The sequence below is a fragment of the Aspergillus terreus genome, genomic scaffold, assembly GCF_000149615.1.
Source record: "Aspergillus terreus NIH2624 scaffold_9 genomic scaffold, whole genome shotgun sequence".
Taxonomy (NCBI): domain Eukaryota; kingdom Fungi; phylum Ascomycota; class Eurotiomycetes; order Eurotiales; family Aspergillaceae; genus Aspergillus; species Aspergillus terreus.
In genome coordinates this window covers 1,448,792-1,461,400 of record NT_165932.1, presented here as the reverse complement: position 1 = coordinate 1,461,400, position 12,609 = coordinate 1,448,792, and the positions used below count along the sequence as shown (strand labels likewise).

General features: G+C 52.9%; 5 protein-coding genes across 5 annotated transcripts; 4 read left to right on the top strand and 1 right to left on the bottom strand.

Moving 5' to 3' along the window:
* Positions 1-149: 149 nt before the first annotated feature.
* Positions 150-4,387, bottom strand: jhd1 ([Histone H3]-lysine-36 demethylase; the record flags this gene model as incomplete). Its single annotated transcript, XM_001215965.1, has 2 exons — positions 150-1,001; positions 1,058-4,387. The coding sequence occupies 2 exons, from the start codon at positions 4,385-4,387 to the stop codon at positions 150-152; spliced, it is 4,182 nt and encodes a 1,393-aa protein (XP_001215965.1).
* A 948-nt stretch (positions 4,388-5,335) lies between these two features.
* Positions 5,336-6,109, top strand: ATEG_06786 (putative pre-mRNA branch site protein p14; the record flags this gene model as incomplete). The annotated part of the gene is made up of 5 exons (XM_001215964.1): positions 5,336-5,367; positions 5,508-5,531; positions 5,675-5,731; positions 5,818-5,945; positions 6,009-6,109. The coding sequence occupies 5 exons, from the start codon at positions 5,336-5,338 to the stop codon at positions 6,107-6,109; spliced, it is 342 nt and encodes a 113-aa protein (XP_001215964.1).
* An 873-nt stretch (positions 6,110-6,982) lies between these two features.
* On the top strand, positions 6,983-7,532 carry ATEG_06785 (small nucleolar ribonucleoprotein SNU13; the record flags this gene model as incomplete). Its single annotated transcript, XM_001215963.1, has 3 exons — positions 6,983-7,004; positions 7,212-7,326; positions 7,382-7,532. The coding sequence occupies 3 exons, from the start codon at positions 6,983-6,985 to the stop codon at positions 7,530-7,532; spliced, it is 288 nt and encodes a 95-aa protein (XP_001215963.1).
* Positions 7,533-8,413: 881 nt separating this feature from the next.
* On the top strand, positions 8,414-9,543 carry ATEG_06784 (STIMATE family protein; the record flags this gene model as incomplete). Its single annotated transcript, XM_001215962.1, has 2 exons — positions 8,414-8,866; positions 8,917-9,543. 2 exons carry the CDS (start codon positions 8,414-8,416, stop codon positions 9,541-9,543), a joined length of 1,080 nt encoding a protein of 359 aa, XP_001215962.1.
* Positions 9,544-10,462: 919 nt separating this feature from the next.
* ATEG_06783 (uncharacterized protein) lies at positions 10,463-12,518 on the top strand (the record flags this gene model as incomplete). Its single annotated transcript, XM_001215961.1, has 3 exons — positions 10,463-11,420; positions 11,474-12,408; positions 12,486-12,518. The coding sequence occupies 3 exons, from the start codon at positions 10,463-10,465 to the stop codon at positions 12,516-12,518; spliced, it is 1,926 nt and encodes a 641-aa protein (XP_001215961.1).
* Between the last annotated feature and the right edge of the window lie 91 nt (positions 12,519-12,609).

Genomic DNA, 12,609 nt, shown 5'->3' with positions numbered 1-12,609 from the left:
CCAGATTCCCGGCAACAAATGATCAAATTCACTCAAGTAGTATCCCATCCTGATTGTACGGCAAGTCGATATGTTTCAGTTGCCCGATGGAGCGGTCTAGAAAATAACAAAGAGAGAAGAATGCAATCCCAAAGGAACAATGGTGCAGCTCATGTCCGGGTGGACCGCTTTCGCAACCCGAATTCTTGCTCTTGTAGCTCCCGGATGAGGCGCAGACTCTCAGCATCGGGCGCGTCGTCAGCGGGTCGGTCGCGCTTCGCGCCCTTGCCGGGTTGATTTGGAGACGTAGACGCGGAAGCTTTCTTATCGGCCGTTGGTGTCTTGCCATGCGAAGATGTTGGCCGCGACGAAGCTTTCTTTGGGCCAGGAGTGGTCTTTCGCGTCCCGCTGGTCGACGCACCAAAAGACGCCCGACGCGCAATCGGATGCGTCGACTTGGCTATCTTCGCATGAGCCTCAGGCATGTACCGCTCAACATGGCGAGGTTGACGGGAGGAGTGACGAGAGCTAGAATTAGGCGTGTGCAGAGCTCCATCCCCATCCGCTTGGTCATGCAAGACATCAGTCTCATCTGCAAGAGATGTCGGTGGCGACACCAGAGAGTCTGTTGGCTTTGGCAGAGATGCGGGGTTCACATCTTTCGAGACGAGTGTGTCGGACTGGAACGCAGGCGGAGAGGCATATGATGTCTGCCCGACGGGTGCTTCCTTTTCAGCAGAGTAAGTCGCCGAAGGAACCGTGTTCAAATGCGTAATATCCATAGCTTGCGCGTGAGCAGAAGATTGCATTGTCTGCGCATCGAAGATCTCTCCGTGTCGGTTGAGTTGTATCGGCCTGGATACCGGCGAAGTGCTCTCTTGTTTTGGCCTCTTATTCGACATCGAGCCAAGACTATCTTCGTTCGGGCGTGGCCTCTTCGTAGAAGACGCAGCTCGTGGCTTGGATCGCTCCTGGGCCTTTATAGGGTCGATTCTACCAAACTCGTCGTGGATACACCGGCGCTGTGAGAAAAAAACGTTAGTAATGGCAGTTCCCCAAGAGAGTGGTGTTGACGAACCTTGCTCTTTCGACAATCATCACAGGCTTTGCTACGCCCCTTTTTGCCTTGGTTAAGGCCGTCGGGGCTCATGTCGTTAAGCCGAGGGACCGTGTGTGGGGTGCTCAAAGCGGCCGTGCCGTATTGTCCGGTCTCAAACCGATCGAATGCCCGACCGTTATTGTCCTGAAGACCAGCTTCAGACGCAATTGCTGCCAGGGAATTCAGTGCCGACGCGGCATCGTGAGCCAGAGACGACTGGCTAACAGGTCCGAAACCCCCCAGTGCCATATGTTTGGCCGTGGCGTCAGCGTGTTCATCCTTGTGATGGCACCGAATCCTGCGTTTGCGACAAGCATCACAAGCAACGCGCTTGGGCCCGAGTCCTGACCCTCTGGGCGTAGTCCGGGGCTTAGGAGCAGTCTCTTCTTTGACTACGCTCGCTCCTGACGCATATGACGGCGTGGTCGCATCGCTGTTCAACGGCATGGCAGGACCGCCATTGTTCGTGAACGTGCTGACAGGCTCTGCGACTTGCTCTGGAAGGCGTTGGACGGCTTGCCTCTCAGCATACATCCGTTGATTGTCTGCATTGCGCTCTGAACGGCGGCTTGGTCGCCCGGCTGGTTTCTTCTCGGCGAGGGTGAACTTGGGATTGTTTTCGACGACTCCCGGACGTGTCCACGCTGGGGCCGGTTCATTCCCTCGCTTCCACGCAACCCAGATTCCGAACTTTCGAATGGTTTCGACAGGGTCACCGGCGTTCTTTGGAATTGACCGTTTGATTGCATTCCTCGCCTCCACGGTCACCCCTTCGACGATGTATGAGTTGGCAATCAGAGCCGTCCGCAGCAGATACTTGGCGAGATCCGGGAGGCCCTCCACTTCTGCTTGCGAATAGAACCGCGAGTTATGGTAAGGTGAACCAGGGGCCGCGGTGTTGGCGAGCTCTCCAAATTCGTAATAGACAGGGTACTCTCGGTGGAAGCGATAGTTCTCGTCTTGGGCAAAAGCATCCAAGACGCTTTGAGGGACCGGGTCCTCTTCCAAGTACTTCAATGCCGTATACCATTGAATTTTCTGGAAGAACGGATATCGGAATTTCCGGGGAACTTTAGTATCCTTCTCAATTTTGGCCACCTTGATTTGCATGCCATAGTTCAACCGGGTCAGGAAATTCCCGCCAATCACCAAACTATTCTCAGGAGTCCATACGGCATGGATCCAGCCGGATGGAATCAACATCGTGTCCCCCTCGGAGAGATCCACGCGGTAGCACTCTTTCGTTTGGTCGCCAAGGAAGGTCGAATCCTGGGCGGGAGAGTTGCACCATTCTTCGTATTTCTTGAGGTTCTTGTCCTTGGGAGGAATGAAGAAGAACGTCTTCTTGCCTTTCAGAATGTGGTAATAGACCGAGGACCCTCCGAAGTCGATATGGAAATCCGTATAGCAGTCGGCGACGGACATCAGGCAGTAAAACTGGACCTTCGGGTATTCACCAGCGGCCTTAAGCTCTTCTGGCCACACAGCATCCTGCAAGTCAAGATCGCGAACGACCTTTGGCCGACGAATGAGCTTGCCCAGTTTGCTCTGGGACACTTCCAGACTGATGACATTCCGAACCACCTTCTGACCGGTACTCTCGTAATAGTCAGCCCACTTCTGCATAGTCCACCTCTTGTCTTCTCCCTGTTGGGATTTGACATCAATCACCTCCACCCTTTCCTCGGGCCCATAGAGCTCGGCGACTGCTCGGACCGTGAGGCCCTGAGGGATCACCATGTCTAACTGGTCCTGACCACAATCAATCACTTGCTCCACCCCTTGCTCTTCTTCAGTGGCATGTTCCAGCAGCTCGTCGAACATCTCCTGTGTAGAGGCCTCTTCGACAAGGGCATCAAAATCCGGGGTAGTTATCGGGATCGAATCACGAGTATTCAGATGCGCCGGGATCACAATCGGCTCAGTCATACCACTTCCTCGTTCAAAATATTCGGCAGTGACCAACTCCGGGCGCATTCGGGGGAAGTTCTCGGGGAGAAAGCGGATACGACCTTGTCGAATAGGTTCGATATAATGATGCTCCAGTGAGTCCGTGGCCGCCTTGACGAGGCCTTGATTGAGACCAGCATAGTCAATGGCCGTGCGGGCCCGAGACGACTTCCGCACGAAGGTCGTCTGGCCGTGAATTGGTCGGCACCCGCGGCAGATGAATTTGTCCACAGTGCGGATTTCACGATCATTCTTGAACCCGGCGCACACGATATGAAACCATCGTTTACAGCCATCGCAACTGATCCAGGTATCATCGCCATAGTCGCCCGTATCCATGGGCATCCGTACGAGGTTGCAGGCCGCACAGCTAGCCTGGCTAGATTCTTCAGATTCCGTATCATCCTCTGTTTTAGAGGGTAATTGGAATGCCGACTGGGGAGCGCTGAGACCCATTGTTCCGAAGCCTTGCATATTGTAGTGCATCTCAGTCATCGGAATCCTCGAGGTCGAAGACCAGTGGGCGTCCATTCCATCCCGTTCGTCCTGCCAAATGGTTGGCAAGGTGGAAGAACTTGTGTTGGGACGTAGACCCTGGATGACCGGACGGGAGACCCCAGCGGAGCCATCGGATTGAGATCGCATGCGCGACGGCGGTATGCCATTGTTTCCGTGTATGTATCGTTCATCGTTCGAGCCTTGATATGCGACACCAAGCCCCAATTTGCCTGGTTTGACATCGCTCGCGAGCTGATGGTACGACTCGTCGATGCTCACTCGTTTTGCGGGACGGGCGGGCGGTGGAAAATTCGAGGGTCTCGCGAAGTTCAGCAGAAGTTCCGCATCGGTTTTCATACTATCAAAGGCCGAGGAAGGGTTCGCATCGGAGACGGAACTTGTCCGAGGCTGATGGAACGGTGACGGGTCTTTTTCCGACCGCGGGCGCTTGGCTGGACGTTCGGTATACTCGGCGGGTTCGGAGGGAAACATGGACATGGCGGGGGTAGAATTTCGAGATGGAGGACGGTAGGTGAGAGGTGCAAAGGTGGGACTCGTCGCGAGAGCAATCGTCGCAAGGGTGTCGATGGTCGAATTGGACCGACCATGACCGGCCCGGTGATGGTGATGAGGATGAGAACCACCGTCGGCGACGGGCGGTCGACTCGTACCGGGTACAACATGATCGTGACGAGAAGTTGTTGGTTTGGCGATCTCGCGGCGATCGACCGCCGCTGAGGGACGGAGGTCTGCGGTGGCACATGGCGAGATGGGCTCGACGGCGCGTCGCGGCGGGGAAGGGGTGCGATAGCGCGGCGGTCGGCCCTCTGGAAGATTCACAAAGGACGTAGCACTAATCATATTGCGCTAGGAGGATATGAGGGGATAGAGAGAAGATCCAGGGCCCGGAGGAAGAGACAGGAGGTGGTTGCGGTTGGCGGGTGCAGAGCGGGGAGGGGATGTTTCGACCACACGGGCTAGAGATAGGCCAGCGACGGCACAGGGAGAGTCATTCCTGACAGAATGAGCGCAACGCGATGGACAATGAGAAGGGATGGGGTCGGCGATGAGAGGCGAAACTTTGGGAGAAGGAGATTGAGGGAGCAGGGAGGAAGAGTCGCACGGCGGAACGCTGGGAAAGGTTGAGGGGTGAAGGTCAGCCTGCCGACTTTCTGTCGAGAGCGGCGGGAGGACGCAGCAGCACCGAGGACGCACCGCAGGTGCGGCCAGAGCGAGAAGAGACGCAGAATCCAACAAATGAATTCAAGCCCACGGGAGAGATAAATCCAGCGACTCGGAAATTGAGCGACGCAACGGAGAGGGATATAGCGGGGGGAGGGAGGATGGAGGAAGAGAAGGAGAGGCGCGAGGGAGACGAAGTTCCGGGAGGGACGTTGAAGGCGAAGCGGGCGCGCCGCGGGTGATGCCTGAGGCTGCAACGAACTTGTCTGTTTGCGGCGTACACGGGGAGGTTCACCACCACCCTCGAGGAAATCGAGGACGCCCAGCTCATATGGCGGTGACTCTTCACTTCCTAACCTCCATTTTGCACCTTTATAGAGACTCTAGCTCCTGAGTTGGTGATGCTCTTCTCATCAAAGTGAGGCTCCTCTACGCCGCTAGTCCCAAATAGGCAAGGCAGCACCCGTCCCGAACTCATCGCGGATATCGATTCCTAATTCCCTTCTTCTCTTCTTCCTCTCTCCTCTTCCCCATACCAGATTCCCATTCCCTTTGGGTATCACTCGATATCTTCCATCATCTTCTCGCGATTATCCTCTTTTAGGATCCTTACTGTCCCGCCTAAGAATGAGCCGGAAGCTCGCCCCCGAAGCCAATCGGTAAGTCGTCCTCGAAGAATTCTTGCCCCTCCTGACAGTCACTTGCGAATTCCTTTGGCGCACATCCTTCGCAGCAGAAGCACTCGCGATACACGTCTCTTCAGTGGCTCTTCCGGCTGAGATGCTAACTGCGCCCCTAGGATTCTCTTTGTCAAGAACCTCAAGTATGTGCAGCACCCTGCATCCCGAACCTCGGATTTCTCACGCCGATAATCGCACCCCACCCCGTCAACCTGCTTGCATGCAACAGACAGGCACCCCACCATCGCAGCGAAACGCACCTACTAACCCGTTGGACTCCATTTAGCTACAACGTAACGGCGGAACAACTGTTCGATCTCTTCGGCAAGTTTGGCCCTATCCGGTAAGCCATCTCCCGGGGTTAGATCTGACATACATTTTCCCCTCACTCTACTTCTCCTCCGCTTGCCAGAAACTAACACTCTCTAGACAAATACGTCAGGGAATCGCAAACAACTCGAAGGGCACCGCATTCGTGGTATACGAAGACGTTCACGACGCCAAACAGGCATGCGATAAGCTCAATGGATTCAACTTCCAGAACAGATACCTCGTTGGTATGTTTCGGATAATCAGATTATGTGGGAAAGGTTAGAATAGACTCGCTGACTATGGTCTAGTTCTATATCACCAGCCGGAAAAAATGCTTAGGTCGAAAGAGGACCTGGCGGAAAGGCAAGAGAATCTGGAACGTCTTAAACAGCAGCACGGTATAGAATGACGTTATGATTCTCTTTTGTCGCTTTTCTCCTGCATACCCCTTCTGCAGGCATATGGCTGTGTGTTATCATGGGATGGTTGTGGGGTTTCTGGCGTTCATCTTCGATTTTCTACTCTGATGGGTTCGTGACTATTCTACATGGGTATGAGGGTGACTGGCGGGTAGAATGATACTTTCTGGCTGTCACCCAAGGACATGGTACAGATTGGGAATCTTTCAGGCTGGATCAGCTCTGTTATACCGGTTAGTCGCTACGATCAATCTAATCTTCTCGACCGGTGGCCACTGCTGGCTGTCGCGATCAACCTATGGGATGTATTCTTTATCATCTGGACTGGACGATTTCAAGCTGTTGCAGCCCGGTGATCTACCAGTTTGCGCACTGTAATGAGATGCGATTCCTATACCTTCCTTGACACAGTATAACGATGGAATTTACCGGGGTCTACTTGGAGGGATGAGGCCTAATCCCTGATGATCTACGGAAGCTTGTTCTCACTAGGCGACGCGAGTTTGTCGGGTGTTCATTAGTTAAGGCAATAGAGCGCCGATTATGCCATGACAGAGACTAGCATCGAGACTTACCTAAATAATATTAGAATAGGTACAGAGAGGTACGACTTAATTTTCTCGGATGGAGCAACCGGCTTCTGGCCTGAATATCCAGGCATCAATAAAGATCTCCCCAAAACGGCCTAGCGCGGGTCACCCCCCACCGCCTTCACAAAATCTCAAGATTTTCTTCTTCGCTTTCGCTCTCGATAACCAGACTCATTCTCAACCGCCACCATCCCGTGAACCACCTCTGCACCGCGGCAGTGATCCTTCGCGTGAGCCTGTTTGAATACGCCAATTTCATACTCACCTATAACCATGTCCGGTGAACCCACTGCTGGTAGGTTACTTTCGAACCCGACGATGGGCGACTATATACTAATTTTTGGTCCCTTGTAGCCTGGCCCGTCGCCGACGAGGCTCTCACCCAGAACCTGCTGGATCTCGTGCAGCAGGCGTCGCACTACAGACAGCTCAAGAAGGGCGCCAACGGCAAGTTATCTTGTTCCTTGGGGGTTGCGGAGCTTTGCTAACTGGTGTTCAACAGAGGCCACCAAGACTCTCAATCGTGGTACTTCCGAGCTGATCATTCTGGCCGCCGACACCAGCCCTCTGGCCATCGTCCTCCACCTGCCTCTCCTCGCTGAAGACAAGAACGTCCCGTGAGTGAAACCGCCTATCGGTCTGGAATTGCGGACACTAATGTGTGCGGATTAGTTACGTTTATGTCCCCAGCAAGCTCGCCCTGGGCCGTGCCACTGGTGTCTCCCGCCCCGTGATTGCCGCCAGCATCACCTCCAACGAGGCTAGCGACCTCACCGGACAGATCCGTGCTGTCCGCGACAAGGTGGAGAGACTCATGATCTAAGTCATGGGGGGATGGATGTTCGGGTCTAGAGTTGGAGGTTTTGGTTTGGTGACTGGGAAGTTCGGCACCAAATTTTTCCTTGCCTTGTTCATTCACGATGTGAATGACGAATGGAATAGACTGCAGACTTGAGAACCGACAATTCGCGCCGAATGGAGGATTAATATCACTATTCGGAGATTGGCCATACCCACCTGTTTGACTAGTCGCTAGACAATGAAACCAGTGTCTTAGATGTCTGTGATCAAAAAATGCTTGGCGTATGATGGGTATTCGTGACAGAAAATCCCAGGAAGAATGACGTTGAATTGTATGGACCGAAGGACTTCATCAGAAGTAGCTAAGTAGGGTTTTAAATCACCACCATCACTACCTAGGTAACTACTATAGATATTTAACTAGTGCTGATGAGAAGAATCCCAAAATATCCTGACTAAGTGCGACTAGTACGGACCTAGTGACCGCCTGCGCCCACCGTGCGGGGACACCATCCATAGCTGTAGTTTCATCGTTTTCCCTCCCATCTTTCATTCCCCTCCCTCCGCACACCTTTCAAATACCTCACGTTCTCCTGGCTGGTTCAGGCTCCTTGCTGGTAAAGGAGAGGTCAGAATCCTGTCATCAACTCGTCCCCCTCGTGTTCCAGCTTCATCAGCTCGTGTTGGCATATTAACTTCGGGCTGGGCTGAGGCTGGTTACGTTACATGACTGACTGACGGATGACTCGCTCTGTCTCATCGCCACGAATTGCCCGTAGCTTATTCGACTTTTCCCATCGGTGTCATCTTCGTATTGTGCCTGGGTGACTTTCTCCCTTTTCATCTTCTCTCCTCTCTTTCCATTTCTCTCGCCCAACCCCCCGCGGTGGACATGAAATGACCATGTCCTTCGCAACGACGATCGCCGTGATCCTCACTGCTACCCTGATCAGCTGCGCTTCCGCTGGACCCTTGATAACGTCAGAGTCTACCACCACGACCGCGCCCACTTCTTCCCCCTCGGCGCAGACCATCCATTATCCGCTGGCTGGCCCAGAACCTACGGGCGATGCAGACGACACCGGAGAATGTCGACTGCTAGGACCATTTTCGCTCCTCGTACAGGCCGCCCTTGGCGCGTTGGCGCTGTTATCGCTGGTGTACAAACGATGGAGGGAGCGACCTCAGCGACCGCTCAAAGTCTGGGCGTTCGACGTTTCTAAGCAGGTGTTTGGTTCTGCAATGCTGCATCTTGCGAACTTGCTCATGTCCATGTTTTCGGCCGGTCAGCTCGAAATCACGAGTGAATACAAACCGAATCCGTGCTCCTTCTACCTGTTGAACTTGGGCATTGATGTAAGCTTCTCTCTCTTACACTCCTGAAGCAAATCGCTGACTTAAACTAGACTACTCTGGGAATTCCGATCCTCATTTTCATCCTGCACATCCTCAACCGCATCGCGCTGTACACGCCGCTCGCCAACCCTCCCGAATCCATCAAATCTGGAAATTACGGTCGGCCTCCCCGGGCGCTCTGGTGGTTCAAACAGTCTATTATCTACTTTATAGGCCTCCTGGGCATGAAGATCTGCGTCTTTTTCCTAATCCAGCTGCTCCCATTCATCGTCAAGGTGGGCGACTGGGCGCTCCGGTGGACCGAGGGCAACACCGCCGTGCAGATCATCTTTGTGATGCTGCTCTTCCCCGTCATCATGAACGCGATCCAGTACTATATCATCGATACTTTTATCAAGAAGCCGTCGCGCGAGCTGCTCGAAGAGGAAGTCGAGGACGACGTTGATGCACGGGGCCACGACCAGGACCACAGACATGCCCTGCTGGGTCCGGAGGAGGATGACACGATCGAATCGGAGGATGATTCGGTCGGCAAGGCGGCCGGCAAGGTATTTGACAGTCCTCAGTCCAAGGAGACTCTGCCACGGTATTCCGTCGAGCCCGCCCCGGGATACAGTGTTGGGTCGTCGGCGTCAGTGTCGGCCTCAATGTCGTCCAGCTCCAGCAGCGCCCGTTAGGCATTACGATTGATCCATTGCAAGTTATGAAAGGCGTTATTGTTCGGCGTTTGGTAGCATGGAAAGATATGGGGGTCTGGGATTACATAGCTGTTCATATTCTTCTTTTCACTAGCAAGATGACAGCGAGAGCTGTCCGTCCACTGGAGATATAGTACATACACGAACTGTCTGTTGATGATAGTATTGTGCCGACCTTTATTGCATTCCATGTCGGGAGACATCGAAACACCTTTTTGAACCCTAGGCACATGATGGTCTAATCCTAATAGGGCTGCTTCTATAGTATTCAAAGTCCCGTTCCAGTCTTGAACGGGAAAGATGAAACCTGTATAAAATGTAGATAAGTTGTATAGCCATGTCCTCTCACTAAACATTCTATCGGCCTAAAGCTGGTCGTAAAGCCATGCCCAGCTCCGTCTACCATACAACATAGTATAAGCCAAGCAGCACGAGTAACCCACAGTAACACTTGTGGAAGCCTGTGTGTGGTTCTTAGGCCGCACTGATCATCTCTCCACCTGGGCTGGACAAAAACTAAAGTCATGAACAACCACATATCTCCTCCCATAAACTACATATTCAGGCTTCAGTCATATTATCTGATGTTTTCCGATGATCCCGGATCTGACTCAACCATAACAATAGGACATAGGCTGACTAGCTGGTTACTAGTTCTCTTGACCCTGGCCAAACGGGAAGATTCTATTGGACTTCGTCGCATATATACTGTATACCTTCAGTGGTTACTGATTCCACTTAGCACCACGTGATGCCAGCCTCATTTTCATCTCAGCCGCGGGGGGTATGTGCCCGGTCTCGTAAAAGTCCTGAACCAGGCGTCTCGCTCTTCGGGCTAGTTATCATCCTCGAGCCTACAGTTTAAGTTGAAGCCAGTTTTGGCTGATTTCAAAGCAAGATGGCCCGCCGCCTCAGTCACCACGACTACACAGTCGGATGGGTATGCGCCTTGCCTGTCGAGCTGACTGCCGCTCGGGAGATACTTGATGAAGATCATCAAGACCTCCCTCCGAATCCCAATGATTCCAATATATACACGCTAGGATCTATAGGGGACCACAACGTCGTCCTGGCGTGTCTGCCTGCAGGCCAGACGGGCACCAACTCCGCTGCGGCAGTGGCTATCCAGATGAAGAACACGTTTCCGGCCATTCGATTTGGGCTGATGGTGGGAATCGGAGGCGGCGTTCCAAGCAAGAAAGCTGATATTCGGCTTGGCGACGTTGTTGTGAGCCAGCCGGGAAACGGTCATGGCGGAGTGGTACAATACGACTTCGGAAAGTCAATACCAGGCGAATTCACGCGGACAGGGTTCCTGAATGCTCCACCTATGATCCTTCTCGCCGCGGTTACAAAACTTCAATCCAACCTTGACCTACGGAAAAGTGACCTGTCGCCACACCTCTTGAAGCTTGGTAACCTCCCCAAGTTCGGCCGCGATGAAGCAGGAAGCGATGAACTCTTCGAAGCGGAGTACAATCATAGTGAAGGGGATAGCTGTCTATCATGTACGGCGGAGAGAATGATACAGAGGGAGGAGCGGACGAGCACTACGCCTATAATTCATTACGGTACCATTGCGTCGGGGAACCAGGTGATGAGGAACGGTATAGAACGGGACAAGATCAGCTCGGAATTCGGAGGGGTTCTCTGCTTCGAGATGGAGGCGGCGGGCCTGATGAATACTTTCCCGTGCCTGGTGATCCGCGGCATCTGCGACTACGCTGACTCGCACAAGAATAAGAAATGGCAGCCGTACGCGGCGGGAACAGCAGCGGCATACGCAAAGGAGCTGCTACGAGTGATACCGGCGGTGGATGTGGTGAAGATAAAGACTGTCGATGAAGCACTGCGAGGTAAGCCTAGCTATTCCAGCTTGAAATTCAAAGGCCTGACTCACACGCAATAGAAGGAAAACGTACTTTCTACCTCCCCTTACAACGAAATCACAAGTTTGTCGGCCGAAGTGCAGAGCTCAATACACTGAAACAAACGCTCCTTCTAAAGAAAGATTGTCAGAAGCTCACACTCAGCGGCCTTGGTGGTGTCGGTAAGACACAAGTCGCGCTACAGTTCGTATACTCCGTTAAGGCGGACTATCCAGAGTTCTCCATCTTCTGGGTACAAGCGTTGAGTATGGAGACATTCGAGCTAGGCTGCGGGGAGATAGCAAAGGCTATAGAAATTCGCCAGACGCAAGAGAGCGTCCAAGATGTGAAAATCCTAGTGCAACAATATCTGTGTTCAAAAAGCGCAGGGAAATGGTTACTCATTGTCGACAACGCTGACGATCTTGACTTACTCCGTGGGACCCAGCACACAGAAGGCTTGCTGGCCTTTCTGCCAGAAAGCGATGATGGCTTAACTATATTTACAACTCGACATGGAGCCGTGGCGCAATACCTGACCGGAAGCGATGTGATTGAAATAGGAAAGATGACGAAACAGGAGACGACCGACTTATTGGAAAAGATGTTGATTCGAAAAGGTCTTTGTGACGATTCTGAGGTCGTGACGAACCTTCTTACAGAGCTGGAATATCTCCCATTGGCTATCACCCAAGCAGCAGCATATATCAACATAAACAAAAGCTCGATCTCTGAGTATTTGCGCCTATTGAAGAAGACAGACCATGATGCTGTTACCCTTCTAAGCACGGACTTCGGTGATAAAACACGATATCGGAACTTGCCAAACACAGTCGTGAAGACATGGACGGTAACTTTCAACAAGATTCTCGAATGCGATCCCTTGGCGGCAGATCTCCTTGCATTTATGTCTTGCATTGAGTGGAGGGCAATCCCTTGCTCTATTCTACCACCAGCCTATCCAGAAGCCCGGCTGGTAGGGGCAATTGGTTTACTCTGCTCCTTCTCGTTTCTGGAGAAAAGAGATGGTGGCTCTAAGCTCGACATGCATAGACTAGTCCACTTGGCGACCAGGATATGGGTTAATCAGAATGAGCGGGAAGAAGAGACGAGAATGGCGGCTTTAAAGCACCTCTCGGAAGTCTTTCCCTCCGACGATTACACTAACCGTTATATC